We start from the raw sequence: 16191 nt of genomic DNA on the forward strand, positions 1-16191 counted from the left end.
GGTTAGCCAGAGTATTTTCAAATCAGGTTATTGAACTTGGGTTGGAATTTGTTCACACTACTGCAACTGACACGAGCTCAATAGTGTGAGCACCGAAAAATAATTTGCTAAGACAAGCGCACAAGCTTTTGACTATTTAGGTACTTTAAAAAAAGGTACTAGAATTGTAGCGAGGAAGCATAGAACCAGCTGAAGTAAGTTGTACAATGTTATAGACGCCATGCTTAAGCTATTGGGTGCTCCTTTCACCAGGAATATTAACGCATCGTTCAAGCGTGACTGTTACAAAATCTAGCTACCAGAACTACAATGGAACATCGTAGCCATTTGAAAAAAATGGTTTTAGAGCATAGAATATACTTGCTGTGTGGCCAACAGAATTGGTAATCTGAGTTGGCCAGCTCGGAATACATTCACACTGTACGCTATCCCGGGCCAACCTGTGCCAGCCCACCTCTCCTTGTCGTGCCGTGCTGGACCCAGTTCAGCACGGCTCAATTGATTCACACTGCAACTTGTTTCAAGCCATACCGTGCTCTACCCGGGTTAGAGGGTAATGTGAACGGGGTGTTAGTTGGGAACCTAAAAGGGTCAGTTGCACAGACTAATGTGGAACTACACTAATGTATTATTAGCTACACTAATGTAATAATATGGTGTGTTGAGAGTTTGTACATAGGTCTACACGAATCCACTTTCATTTACGTACAGTATATGAAATGTTACTGTATTTGCTGCATAAATTATGTGGAACCATGCCACTGTATGATCGCCCATAATATAGTTCTTGGCATATGCCTAATCCGGGTTACATCCAGATCAAGTCCAAGTCTGATTGCCATCAGGTCAGTGCATGGGTCATCAGGGTCAGCAGTACTGATCTGGTTTCAATGTTGCATGGTCCTACTATCATAGATCCTTTAACACCTGAGATGTTTTTCATTACTTTAATATGTGACCAGATTTGAAAAAAGGAGTTTTCCACACACATCACAACTCCTTGGAAACTCCTTTTCCACACAAAGGAGTTTTCTATACACCTGTCCCCTGAAATGGTAAATTTTGCTAGTACAATGGGTGTATAGAACTAGCCAAAATTTATAATTTCATTCACAAGTGACAAAATTCTAATACACGCTGTCAAAGGAGAAATGGACTAATGCACCTATCAATGTGAATAACACTCCTGGTGTCCCCAGGTACAACTGGGTAAAGCAAATCCCCTATAGAAACCTCTCTTAGGAAGTGGGCCATAGTGAGGTTTTGACAAGCTTCATATATAGCCCCACTGTTAAATTCCCTGTATTTCCCCACCCTACATATCTGAAGTGCGGCATGACATTGATACGTAGGTGCAAAATGACTATGTTAGTTTGATTCCTTTTCCCAAGAAATACTTAAGAACTAAATTTGTTGTTTATACAGTGAAATTTTTGTGACTTACAGCTAGCCACAAACTCAGTTGCACGGATATCTCAGTGAGTTTTTATGCTGCCTCTACAATCGCCTTTCTGCCTTAGAGAGTACAATTGCTGTAGCAAATGACATGAAATTCACCAAAGAGTAATAGTTTGAATTTTTGCCACCCGGTTATCACCAATTAATACATGATACAGATAAGGACAAACAAGCAGGTGTGTAAAGGATTTATATTTGCTACTTTAGAGGTCTTCAGAAGAATCTAAGAATGCGTGCATTTGTGGTATGCAGTTATGTCATGTGGATAGCTATAACATGAAAGTATTAGTTGCAGTCTTCGGACCATGCATGGACGTATGAATTGTGAACTGCTGAACAAAAGCCTGACTTGTTTGCATAATTCTGTTTGTAAAATAAATGCCATTGAAATACATTGGGTAAAAAAACATGTTTTACAAAAATAAATTTATGCAAATTTTAATCGCTTCAATGGTCAGTGTAAAATGGAAATATCTAATGCATACTAGTGCATACTAGATTTGCCTTTTTATGGAGAGTAAGAATATATTTGTTTTTGTTTCCCTATGATGAAGTAAACGTGTATGTTTGTTTACGTTGTGGTAAAATTTAAGTTTATCATTGCCATTTCTAAGCTTGAACAGCCTTTTGAGTAATGGTATAGGTGGATATAGACCAAAAATTGCATGTAGCTTGATGAATGCCACAGTTCATGGTGAATATAATGGCACAATTCCCAACACCGTAGTCTGTTGCACTCGTGATGTACAGTATGATTGATTTAATGAGCTGCTGTAATTTATTTTCCATATAGGCACTGTGCAAATTGATTGTTATACTCTTCTTTCTGTCTATCACTATAACTCCAAAAGTACTCACCAGATAAGGGTGAAACTTTAATAGCCCATTGCTAAACCAGGCACACCTGAGCACGTGCCTGGTTTACTGAAATTGTTTTCGTAAAAGTATGTGTGTACCTATGTATTTATCTATCTATGTTTGTCTGTACACACCCACTTGAGCAAAATCATTAAATGGTAAAAGCAGCTTTTATGTGTAAGAAGTAAAAGCAAAATGAAGTCTGTATTAACTTACGCACTGGTAAACTTTGCTCTGAGGTGGTTTCTTTTTGGCGGTCTGAAATATATCGGGTGTGGCAACTCTGCTCAGACTTTATGAATTACCTTCCCTTCTGGTTTTACAGGCATTAAACAATTGAGAAACACTAACACTATAGCACTAACCTGCATTCGCTGTTTTGCTCATGCTCAGCACTGATACGTGATCACTCGATCACCTGTGATTCTCATAATTTAATTAGTCGTGTTGTACCGATTCTCACTTTTAAGGCAAAACTGATATCCGATATTATTTTTACCCTATTTTACTGATAGTTAACCTATACACCTGTTTCTACCATAATCAGAAATTAGTTGTAATGGGCTGAGACCAGCAGGTGAGTATTAGTCTATGAGTACTAGTATTAGTCTATTCAGCTTTAGTAGCTACAAGCACCACTGGAGGGCTGGTGTCAAAGGCTCTGGAAGAGTAGTTGGAAAAGGCGGATATTGTCGGACATGGACACAGGACACAGACATGGACATTTTCGAAATACACTTTTACATTTGAAGGGGCCAGCAGCAAAAGGGGACAAGTGCTATTCGAAAATTTAGGTGGCTATGTAGTGGGAATTAAACAGAATTTTGGACATAATTGAATTATTGTAATATTTGCTAAAGATTAATTTGAGACTGCCATGAATCTTTAAATTCTGTTGTTTACTTAGTTGTCTGAAGCAGTGCTTTTGGTGCTCTAACAGATTGGCTGCCCCCTTGCTGCCAGCACTCACTGTCTCATACGCTGTCATACACTAAATCCATCTCTATAGCCAGTTAGAACAGCATGCTTCTTACCTTTTTTTAAGGCCGCATAATGCAGCCACCTCTATAAAAGGCAAGGTTAGAAAATTTTGTCCCTACGGCCTGAATAATGACCAGTTTTCACTGTACTATTAGTGATTAGTGATCATGGGGGATTATTTATTAAGATACTAAGATATACAAATGCTACAACCTCTAAATATAGCAGTAAATTTTTTACCCTGGTCCAATGTCTCGTAATAATCGTGACTTCGTGAAAGACTCTACTGTGACAAATACATGTTTATCATGATATGTGCTAATCGCCTTTTTACAATTAAGTTTTACAACACAAATACATGTATAGTTAAACTCACCAATTGCGACTAAATCCCTTCAACACGAAAAGACAAGTAATGAGACAACCTTGGAGACAACAGCCACACAAGCCTATTCTGGTGCGTTTATTTAGTAGTAATATAAATTTTAAAGGCGTTTATTTACAACAGGACATAATTACGCGCCCCTCTATTGTCTCTGTACATACTTGCCTTTTCTTTACTATTCTCATTTCATTTCACAAGATCTCTTGGCAGGGGCGTAGCTTCTTCACTTGAATTAGTCAATGCTTGAAGTAGATCGAGATACTCTAATAGAACAGTCACATTTCTACAAGTGCCATATTTTTATATTGTGAAGTCTGTAAGTAGCTAGTAATTTAAACTATACAATCCGATGCTAAGCAGAAGTTGTAACTATGCTAAATATTGATTGCTGTGTTACAGCTGTTTTGTGACTGCTCTAATAGAGTATCTTGATCGTTTCAATGCAGTACAAGATGAAAGGCAAAGTGTTGTTAAGGGTTTACTAGTTAAAATGGGTGTTAGTTGACTGCAGTTGCATGCCACTAACAGGGCCGTCCAGAGAAATTAGAGGGCCCAGGGAAAAGAGTTAAAGAGGGGCCCAGGGGCAAGGAAGGGTCTAGATCCTGACTTCTCTATTAGAGTATATCGATCTTTCTTTAAACAGGTATTCAAGTGGCCCCTTTCGGGCTGTGGTAGGGGGCAAAATACCCCAGTTACCCCCAATGTGGGCGGCCCTGGCCACTAAAATTACAGTTATATTTTAATATTCTGTCACTGTAGTCTGGGGTTTCTGTCAAAACCATGGAAACTCATCTACTGTTATCAACAGTGCATTGCTTATTCTAACAAAAAGTATTGAAATCCCATCCAAAACAGCTTATAGCTGTAAAAAAAGTGCGCGTCCAAGTAAAGCAGAGTTAACTGCAACAAAAAGTAATGATATCATAATGCGGCCATGTGCGAGGTGTGCAAGTTGTAAAATTAATATTAGCTAATCAGATAATACAATGTTATTGTTAAAGTGTTAATGAGAACTATGTGATGCTGCTAGTTTTTAAGTGTGTGAGCATCTTCATAAATGCCACATAAATTTAATTCTCAATAAAGCAATGTGTATAGATTCTCTGATAGTAATAAATAGTTTGAGTTTGGCCGCCTTTCCTGTATACAGCAATGCTACGAACAAAGGAAAGGTGGCCAAACTCAAACTATTTATTACTATCAGAGAATCTATACACATTGCTTTATTGAGAATTAAATTTATGTGGCATTTATGAAGATGCTCACGCACTTAAAAACTAGCAGCATCACATAGTTCTCATTAACACTTTAACAATAACATTGTATTATCTGATTAGCTAATATTAATTTTACAACTTGCACACCTCGCACATGGCCGCATTATGATATCATTACTTTTTGTCGCAGTTAACTCTGCTTTACTTGGACGCGCACTTTTTTTACAGCTATAAGCTGTTTTTGGATGGGATAATAACTTACTGTCACAATAGTGAAGTTAGTATAGGCTTAATGTAGTACAAAATACTAACTATAAAAATAATGGCTCCCACAATCACAACTAATTTTCTGTTGGTGTGTGTAAAGCATAATGATGTATGAACAACGTTCTAATGGCTATTAGGCCATGCTATTAAAACCAATATTGATCATAAGTATAAGGAAAAATTAGGAATTTTAAGCTCAAATATATAGAAGGTCATGATCATGGAAAAAGTAAGGCAACAAGGGAAGTCGCCTTCACCTGCAGATATACTAGTGAACATTTAATCCCTAAATCAGTCATGGGTAACTATCGCCTGAATTAGGATTTAAATGTTCACTAGTATATCTTCAGGTGTAGGCGACCTCCCTTGTTTTCCTACTTTTTTCCCCATGATACCTATTTTTCCTTACACCTATTTGTTTACCCTTTTGTAACATTATTATGACTGGTGAGCGCGTGCATACATGCCAGAGTTAATGCTTTTGTCTAAATGCGTGTTCCAGCCATCAATTGCTGACTTGAAAATGAAGTGGTCACTGCACTTTGCTTTCAGCTATGTTCAGCTTGTTACACAGTGCTACATACAAAGAACAGTGAGCATCTCTGCAATCTATGCAGTCACCATGTGAAGTACGGACAATTTGAGCACCCCAACACTCAATTATTGACTAGAAAGTAAAATAGTCTTCGCTTTCACCTATTTTTTGCCCATTATGCATTGTTACAAATGAAGAACAGTATCAGAAGTGCCTCCGCAATCAATCCAGTCATCCAGGGAAATAAGGACGATTTCTGTTTGCAAACATAGGGAAGACTAGTATCGCACTACGGCAACTTGATACCTTGGGCAGTCACCAAACAGAAATGGCACACAAAGGTAAGTTCATGATGCATGTATTGCGGTATGCTAAAAGACGCATCTCGAGACGAAGTGATGTCACACAGTAAAAAAATCAAGCCCGTAGCCTAAGCTGTTATTGAGTTATGCTTGCCTGAAGGGATTAGGCAGGCAGTTATATATAGTCAGAAAATTCCATGTAGCAATAACCTGTAGCCTGTAGCAATCTATTGGAAGCATTAAGGGTTGTACCGAAGGCACTTTTGGGCTTGGTTATACCTATCCAATACTGGCAAAGTGCCAGGATGGTATTGTGAAGTTGGATTTTTTTTGGCCAGAAAGACCTGTGATCCCTATTATACAGTACTACCATACTGTATGATGAGATACCGATGTATAAAAGCAACAGGGTGGGTGCTCTGTAGTGCTTTCACCTATCAGATGAGTGTGCCTAGAGTGATATATATCACTTATACCACGACTGCATTGGATTTTGCTGATATATACACCCTTAGCTCATGGGCCTGTGGCCCTCATACTTCGGGTGTATATATTAGCAAATTGTAGCTGTGTTATAACTATTACATAACAACAGTACATATATATATATATATATATAGTTATACCATGGGCATGAGTGTTTTGCCTGATATGTACCACTCTGCGTGGGCAGTTCAAAGGCACCGCCAGTGCCATAATTTGTATATTGCAATGCTGCAGACCGCAGCGAGTGCATTATAACTTATAATGCACTGGTTGCGGTTTTTTAGACCACAACGAGTGCATTATAAGTTATAATGCACCGACCGCAGTGCAATATACAGATATTGCACTGGCTGCGGTTTTGTGCAGCATAGCACAAGTGCTGGTGGCCAAGACCACTACAACACCTCACCTAATAGGTGGAAAGACACTACACAGATCACTCGAATTCTTTTATAGCCTGACATGTAAAGGTCGATTGTGGGCCATAACGTCACCAATACGTATAATGTGTACAAGCAGCCAATGGCGATCGAAAAAGCCAACGCGGGTGGCCACAACTCTAGTCTACATATATATAAACGTACTTATACACCTTACTAGTCTGGTGCCATCTTAGCCCAGATTAAACTGTAGTCCACTTCGACAATGACTCAATAAAATATATTCTAAATAATACTAACCTTTACGTTCGATTGTGGTAACCAGTTTTGTCATGCCACCAGATTCGAATATATTCTAAATAATACTAACCTTTACGTTGGATTGTGGTAACCAGTTTTGTCATGCCACCAGATTCGAGTTTAGCCATTGTGAATAGTAAGAATTAGACTAGTATCGTTAAGTAGTTAGGTTTTGTTTACTTAAACCGTCTATTTAGCTGCTTTTTTTCTCTCGAGAGAATCACTATGGCGATTGGTCTGGTGCTTAGTCTATATGGCACACTGGCATGCTGAGCACTACATGATGAGAGTCAAACAGCGAATACAGGTTAATGATATAACCCATAGCGTACTGCTTTCAATATCTCAGGTGGCTGCAGTACTGCAGGGGGAACGTCATCGCAACGTCCGGCTTGGTTACCCACAATCGATGTTAGAAACCTGGCCTTTATAAGTGTTACAGCTGTCTTGTGAGACTCTCCCCACCTATTAGGTGAGTGGTACATAACAGTTATACAACGTGCACTCGTGTTCTGCCTGTATAAACGCACTTGCCTTCGGGCCTAGCGGCCCTCAGGCTCGTGTGTTTATATCAGGCAAATCACTCGTGGCCGTTGTATAACTATATAATATACACAGGCCCGAGGGCAAGTGCATATATACAGGCAAAGCACAAGTGCCCGTGGTATAACTAATATGTTATACTTTAGCATGAAGACTTACCTAATTGGCAAAATCTTCAGTTGCTATACCCTTCTCTTGTATAGGGAACCAAGTAAGCTGTGATTGTGGGATTGAATTTTACTACATTAAACAGTAGTTTGATTTTACTTTTGCTAATATAGTAACTTTAAGAGAATAGTGTTTATTATGTTTCTTTAATTACTACATTTACAAAAGTAAATGAACAAACTGCTGTTGATATATTAAATTGAATCCCACAATCAATTTAAATAAGAAATCATAATTTTGGGGTAAAGTGCTGGAAAAAAGTTTACATTGTGTAGGAAGCATGGTTCCTACATGTGTAGAACTTTATTGAGAATTTCTGCAGAATTTTGTAGGAAATATACCCACACTGTTGAATTTGTAAGAAAGATTCCTACACATGGAACAAAGTGTAACACGTCTTCTTGCAGTATAGGAATTCTTCTTAAAAATTCTTCCTACACATTATGTCATGTGTAGGAGTCTTTCTTACAAAATTCAACAGTGTGGGAATACAGTATTTCCTACAAAATTTCTTAATGTTGCCCTACACGTGTAGGAACCATGCTTCTTACACAAGGGTAAATTTTGGTACATCGCAGAAACTTTGCTGTGTGTTTGAGGAAAAATTACCACTACTTAGAGTTTTGGCTTCTTATTTAATTTGGAACATGTTTCCCTATATAAGAGAGGTGGATAACAGTATAACATCAAAGAAATCTGATGATTTCTGGATATAGTGTGCACTCCTATTAGGTGTGCAATGTCTCGAGTTAATGAGATATACATACTGGTGGCAGTGCATATATCTCTGTAAGGCAGTGTGTATCGAGATATACGCACTGCCTTAACGAGATATACGCACTGGTAGCAGTGCGTATATCTCGTTAACATTTTGTGCCAGTGCAATATGTGATATATGTGCACTGGCTTTTCTTTGGTCTGAGATGTGAAAGTGGTACATATATATAAGATTATTTGCTGGTACTTGAATTTAAGACTGGCATGCTGGCATACTGTTTTATTATTGTTGAAACAGATGAAATGGCATTTCGCTTCAAGACACTTCTGATGGAAAACAAGACATTAGAACAGCTTTACATCAGCTACAATGAAATATATGATAGTGGTGCAGCAATCCTAGCAGAAGGACTTCAACATAATAGCACTCTAACTGTTCTTGATATACAAAACTCTGGTATATCACTACAGGGTATGTACAGTACTAGTGTGTGTGTGTGTGTGTGTGTGTGGGTGTGTGTGTGTGCGTGCGTGCGTGCGTGCGTGCGTGCGTGCGTGCGTGCGTGCGTGCGTGCGTGCGTGCGTGCGTGTGCATGTGTAGTATGTGTGTAGTATACACTGCTTGAAGTTTCTTAGTTTACTAGAGTGGTATATCCCCAGTATATGGAACATTTAATTGTTTGTTATTTTAGTAGTTTTTCAGTAAACCCGCATTCACTGATGTTTACTGAGAGTTTAAAACTTAGTAAAACAATTATGTTCCATATACTAAAAGTTACTGACATTTACTATCAGTATAACTGGGTACAACTACAGTAAAGCAGCTTAACAAATTAGTAAACTAAGAACCTTTAAGCAGTGATATGTGTAGTGTAGTAGGACCTTGATTATCCGAATCTCGATTATCTGAATCTCCCAAACACTCGATTATCCAAACAGTATAAGTGACTGCTCTATTAGAGTATTTCGCCATTAGGTGAATTTTCTATTAGTATGTTCTATTAGAGTAGTTGAATAGAATTCTGTATAAATGAATAGGCTTCATTTATCCAAACAAATTCACTTATCTGAAACTATTTTATGATTGAATGGCACACGGGTGTTCAGATAATGGAGGTCCTACTCTATGTATGTGTAAGCTGAATCAGGAAAAGGCATCTTTGTTGGACCGTACTTGTAACAAAAGACCAAAATACTCTAATAGAGCAATCAACCTCAGTAATAGAACAGTTACACTTCATATTTTTATATCTCTTTTAAAACTGTATCTTTAACGATACAGTGAAATACTGGTACCATCTTAGAGGTTCTATATAAAATCTTAAATGTCCTGGGGGGCATGAATTACATGCAGAACAACATGCTTTATATATGCTTCAAATTGTGTAACTTCATTGTCAAAGTTGTACCCTCTCTTTGGCCTACTCCACTACCCTTGAGTGGGTTAATGCTTAACTGATCAATTGTGGGTTTTGATTTTTAACCAAGATCCGTTTCTACTGACATTATTGATTGTGTTTAATTTTCTTGGATGTGGGGTGCTTTGCTTTTCTATTGAGTGAGTGGAGACTAGTAATATTGCAGTGCTACTTGTGTTGAAGTTTTGTATGACCTTAAAGGGCATTAATTAGAGCAAAATTCCAAACAGAAAAATAAGGCTGCAGACGTTAAAGGACTATACACTAAGAAATTACCGGATCAACAACAATCCTCAGACCAGATTTTTTCACAGGAAGACCAGACTCTTTTACAGGATGATGATGTGTGCTATATATGCCAAGCACTCTCGGTTTGTCAATAATACTGTCCAGTGTGAAAACTGTGACAAATGGTTTTGCGGATCCTGCGAAACAACTTATTTCATGGACATCATTGGAGGTTACAATCAGTTACACTGGTTCTACCAATCCTGTGAAGCCAAAGTGGACCAGGTAGCTGTACGAGTTCTTTGAACCTAAATAGCAACAGTCAATCTGCTGATACCTCTTCAAACCACGCTCAAGTCGTTGCTATGATTATTACTGATGCAATGAGCAAAATGGTGAGTCAATTCACGGAAGCTCTCAAAGATACTAGAGGATTCATAAAGACTTCTATTGAAGAGATTGTGGATCCTTTTGCAATGAACATTGCACAAAGATCAGTGCAGCAGCCAGCTTCTAACAAAAAGGCAACATCTAACAGTTGTAATGCCATTACAGCTGTTGAAGAATATGTTGAATGAGAAAAATGGAAGTGCAATCTTATTTTTCAGAACCTATTGAAATAGCTACCAGTGATCAACAGAAACAAAAAGACACTGAAATAATTAGCTAAGAATTCAACATCTCCCCAGGCAGGTTGTTTGTTTGGGCACTCACAAATCAGGTCCTTTAAGACCTCGTCTTCTGTTAGTAGAGCTTGGTGACATTGCTACTAAAGGTCCATTTTATAAAATTGCCTAGCAGCTCTACAAGGTCCAATGTTTACATTTCTCCTGATTTAACTCCTAGGGAATGACATCACAATAAACTGTTAAGGGAAGAACTAAAAGAGCGAAGAATAACTGGTGAAAAGGTCATATACATTAAACACAGTAAGACTGTTACCAGACAGACTAACAGTGGCTCATCAATCCAGGCTTCCAAGTGACTACGTCGTAATTAAAGCACAACATCAAGATATGTTATATACAAATTGTGACCTACTATCAATCTCCAATAAACAGGGGCGTAGCTAGCGTTCAGGATTGCCCCGGGCACAAGGTCCGACTGTCCCCATGCAAACTATTTAGCAAGGAACGTGAGCCCATCTCTGTGGACTCTTCATTAAACTTTTGCTTTTGAAAACTATTTAAAAGTGTACTGCTGATACACACGTACCTAGCTAGCTACTATGATACACTGCTGTTTGTGCAGCTTATTAGACTAAGATACTACTGTGTGAATAATATAGAAGCTAAAACTACGATGATGGACTAACTTAGCCTCCAGCCCAAATTCGGACTAGTCTCGTGTGGCCAGACCGCTTTTTTCTCTTTGTCATTGGGTAGGGAGAAAAAAGGGTCTGGAACATTTCGAATCCCGTCTTGGCACTTCCTGGATAATGGGGATGTTAACCAAAGAAACGTGATGCGTTTTCGAATAGTAGCCACTTGCATCAATCAAATACAAGCGTGTATTTATAATCCACCCCAAAAACACCTTCGCTGTAAAAAAGGCGTGCCCAAGAAACTTCAAGTACCTGGAACCCATTGTAAAAAAACAAAAAGAAAAAACAGCTCAGCTGAAGTGAAAAGTAACTGGTAACTTAAAGAGCTGATATCTGAAGCGGCCAAGAATACAATTACTAAAGTTTAATCCATGCAAGAACACCTTGGCTATAAAACAGGTGTGTACATGAAAGTAACTGGCAACTGAAATGGCTGATATCTGAAGCGGCCAAGAATGAATGGTCATATACAACTAATTCAAAATTTAACACTGAACCTTTATAATTCAGCTGTGTTCTATATTCACTCTTGCAGCATCGTAAAGTAATTTCTTTTAACTCTAATTGGCTGGTAATTTGGCCGCCTTTTTTAGAGCCATTTCAGTTGCCAGTTACTTTCATGTACACACCTGTTTTATAGCCAAGGTGTTCTTGCATGGATTAAACTTTAGTAATTGTATTCTTGGCCGCTTCAGATATCAGCTCTTTAAGTTACCAGTTACTTTTCACTTCAGCTGAGCTGTTTTCTTTTTGTTTGGGTTCCAGGTACTTGTAGTTTCTTGGGCGTGCCTTTTTTACAGCGAAGGTGTTTTTGGGGTGGATATCACTCATTTTTGTCAGTGATAGACTCTACATTTGGTTTAAAAGGTAAATTTTTTTGGAAATGAGCAATTAACATTAATGCAGAATATTATCTTGGAGAGTCAGTAAAATCCATATATAATAATGATTGTTTCATAACACCGTAAATTCGAAAGTATGAATTTACGGTGTAGTATGACTGTTCTATTAGAGTAAATCTAACTTTACTGCCTGCATGTGACGAATATATCTCATATCTGTGCATGTTAAATGCTTCAGACACCTAATTACACTTGCAAGTGACTAATTAGTTCACAGTTGCTACACAGCTATAAATACATTTGCAATTGTTATCACCATAATCATTTATCATGTTATAACCATTTTTTAATATTTTGGTCACAATTTCAGGATTAGAGAAGCAGAGAAAGGAATAGAGGACTCAACCATCAAGACTTTTATATGGGAGATAGAACAGTATTGCGATGGACAATGCCGGTACTAACCCCTCAAGGGTGTTGCAGTACAGTATAGATGCAAGACCAGAGCCTCGATCGTCACCTTTTGACTGTAGTCACAACTTCAGGAATGGAGCAGCAGAGAAAGGAATGGAGGACTCAATCATCAAGACTCAGGGAGATGGAATAGTATTGCCAAGGATAATGCCAGCACTAACCCCTCAAGGATGTCACAGTACAGTATCGATACAACCACTCCAACCAGTGCATAAGACCAGAGCCTCCATCATCACCTTTTGACTGAAATTTTTATACTTGATGAAGCAATTAAAACAAAAAAAGTTGTAGTACTTATACTTTCCTGAGGGAGCATGCCCCCAGAGTCCCAGACTCCCTTGCCTGTTCAGCAGAACAATAGGATTGAGCCTTACTACCACTTTCACCTTTATTCTTGGCCTGGATGTACATATCGGCAACATAATACAGTAGCTATAGATAATGCTAGTTAATACCCCTAGGCAGAGCTATAAGGGTGGGAATTTTTCCCTACTATCACACTATCACAGTAGTTCTTTTCACAGTTCTTTGCCTGGCCATCATCAACTGCTATCAAAACATTAGTGTCGTCCCCCAGACCCTTCCTCAAGCATGCTTATCACACAAAAATAACTTAGTTTAGCAGTGCACAAACAATTATTGACAGCTTATACTATATTAAAGTACACTTACCGCATTGTTGAACCATGTATACCACCAGAATCCACCGGATTGACAACTAACACGTGATCTATTTAGGGGAAATCTCGTGGAAAGTCCCTAATTACCTTAAGCGGACACTCGTGATACGTGGTTTTAAATTGAATGGTTTAAGAATGTAATTAGATGGTGAGGCGTACTTTAATCGGCTCAACTTTAATGAGAAATTCGAGCCCCTCGTGAGAAACTACATCGCTTGAGCAACGCTTGAAGAAGTAAGAGTCAAGAATACTGAGGTACTCTATGATATATGCCGGTCTTGAATTATTATTATTATTATTATCAATTTACCAAAAAGGAAGGCATACACAAAAGGCAAAGCCTGTACAAGGTGTCCGCCTACGAAAAACAAACATATATATACCTACAGTACACTACAAACTAAACAGTATACAACAAAACACAAAACAGTGATTAAGAAGTTACTTGACACATAAGTAGTTATAAAGGTGATGCCGGAAAGACTGAGCCATTGCCACACCAATGATGTGCCCGCACTTAACTACTGATTACCTCTAGTTACGATGCCACCGGCATTGTGACATATTGAGTTGAGTTTGGATCATAATTTCAATTGTGATTTCATGCATCACCTAGTTGTGTGCATAGCCTCGCCAGGGTATTGTCGCATTGGTGTATGCACTTACCAGGGGGTTGTCACATTGGTGTATGTACTTGGTTGTATGTGACCCAGTCCTAGTAATTATACAACCAAGTACTAAGAATAATACGAAATGCGGTTAAAATTACGTCATTAATAATGAATGAATAAATAATAAATAATTTTTGAGGAAACTACGAGGCCTAGAGACATGAACTAAGTGGGGATAGATTCGCCTGTGAATGAAGGCACAACCGTATAATAAGTACGCCTGCTCGTGCTGATGACTTTACCATACGTGCAATTCTATATAATGCCCAGCACCACACCCTTGTTTAATTACGGATTGCTCAAAGGAGAAGATTAGTGAACGTCACCGGAGTGACTACAACAGAGCCAGAGGCCACCTTACACGTAAACAACAACATTACAAGTATGTTTAAATGTTTGTAACTGTGTATTTTGTATGCAGGATATGTGCTCCAGATGTCATGCAGTGAACAACCAGCTGATGACCAGTTGGGATACCAGCTGATGCGCTCGTAAACAACCAGCTAAGGTAATGAGTAATGTAATACTTGTACCGATAGTTGTATTATACATCTTCATCCTTCATCTGGCTTGCTAGCGGCTGGAATTATTTTCCACTCGGCTTGACTACTACTCTACTATGAGTCTGTAATAGCTAAACAAGAAGCCAATGTAGTGCTGCATATACAACAATGTGTAACTATCTCCTGTATGTTGTGCATGGCTGTATGCATAATATTATAGACTGTGATCACTGTGCTAATGCCACACCGCTGATATACTGGCACACCACCAGTGGCCTCTAGTTATAACAGAGTCTGTTGTGCCATATTGGCTTGATTGGGATCAATTGCTAATTGTGCCTTCACCATATCCCTTGTTCTGAGTCATCTTCAGAGACACGTCACATCTACAATATATAGTTACTTTAAATATAGCTAACTTAACTTAGTTTTTGTGTAGGTTGTGTTTTAGTATTGTGGTTTTCTGATGCCAGTTAAACTCACCTGCCTGTGTACGTATGCATATGTATCATTTACACCGGTACACACACACTGCTCTGAGTGCTGCCTATAGCACTGTTTATACTTGCCCAATGGGTAGGTTGCAACATTGGTGTATGTACTCGGTTGTATGTGACACGGTCCTAGTAATAATTACATAACCAAGTAATAAGAATAAGGCCAATGAAACTTGATTACCAGTTTCTCGCTCAGATTTTTGAAAATTTGATGCGGGCGGGCGGTTATTATTCCTTATTCATTATTTTTCCAAAAGCACAACACACATCCAAACATGAAGATTTCTGCCAAAAAACAGTGAGATCTACACTGATTAAATAGCTAAAGTACATTACTAATCTATAACAAGTGATTTTTCCATTAGAGTATAGCTGATTGCTCTATTAGAATAAAAGTGACTGTTCTATTAGAGTATTTCGATCTGAAATACCAATAATGAAATTCCATGCGGGTGTATCAAAAGCATGTGGGCGATGACGCGAAACTGCTAATCAAGTTTCATTGGCCTAATAAGACATAAATAATTAATGTACAGGCGAAACTACACAGCACATACATGAAAACTCACCGGCATTGAGTTAGACGATAGACGAACGTAAAAACAATAAAACAGTTTTTAAAACAAGGTCCTCGTTTATTAGTTTGGTTTTCCAAATAACGCCATCTATTCAGTTCCTAGTAACCAGCTTAAACACTCGATGCATTAGTTATGAGACATTCCACTCGCATAACCTGTTTGGGTGTTTGCCAAACATTTTATATACACTGCGCCTAAAACTAAACATTGAACTCCTATAGCCGGTTCGAGAACCGGGTTTGTATTGTAGTTCCATAGTAACTAGTTCATATGTGCTGCGCGTTAAATTAAGTGTTAGAAACGTACTTCAAACTTGAACTTTGAACCGACGCTTCGAGTGACGCTTCAAGAGAACTTGCTGAGCGTGGATAATAAGGCA

The 16191-nt window shown here is 38.4% G+C and overlaps 1 protein-coding gene across 1 annotated transcript in view; it reads left to right on the forward strand.

Annotated features, from left to right (window-relative positions):
- Positions 1-16191, forward strand: part of LOC136255177 (leucine-rich repeat-containing protein 34-like) — a 57154-nt gene that overhangs the window by 33441 nt on the left and 7522 nt on the right. Inside the window, exon 9 of the mRNA XM_066047898.1 lies at positions 8896-9069. Within this exon, the coding sequence (XP_065903970.1) occupies positions 8896-9069 (174 nt within the window). The remainder of the gene's footprint in view (positions 1-8895; positions 9070-16191) is intronic.

The sequence above is a fragment of the Dysidea avara genome, chromosome 5, assembly GCF_963678975.1.
Source record: "Dysidea avara chromosome 5, odDysAvar1.4, whole genome shotgun sequence".
Classification (NCBI taxonomy): domain Eukaryota; kingdom Metazoa; phylum Porifera; class Demospongiae; order Dictyoceratida; family Dysideidae; genus Dysidea; species Dysidea avara.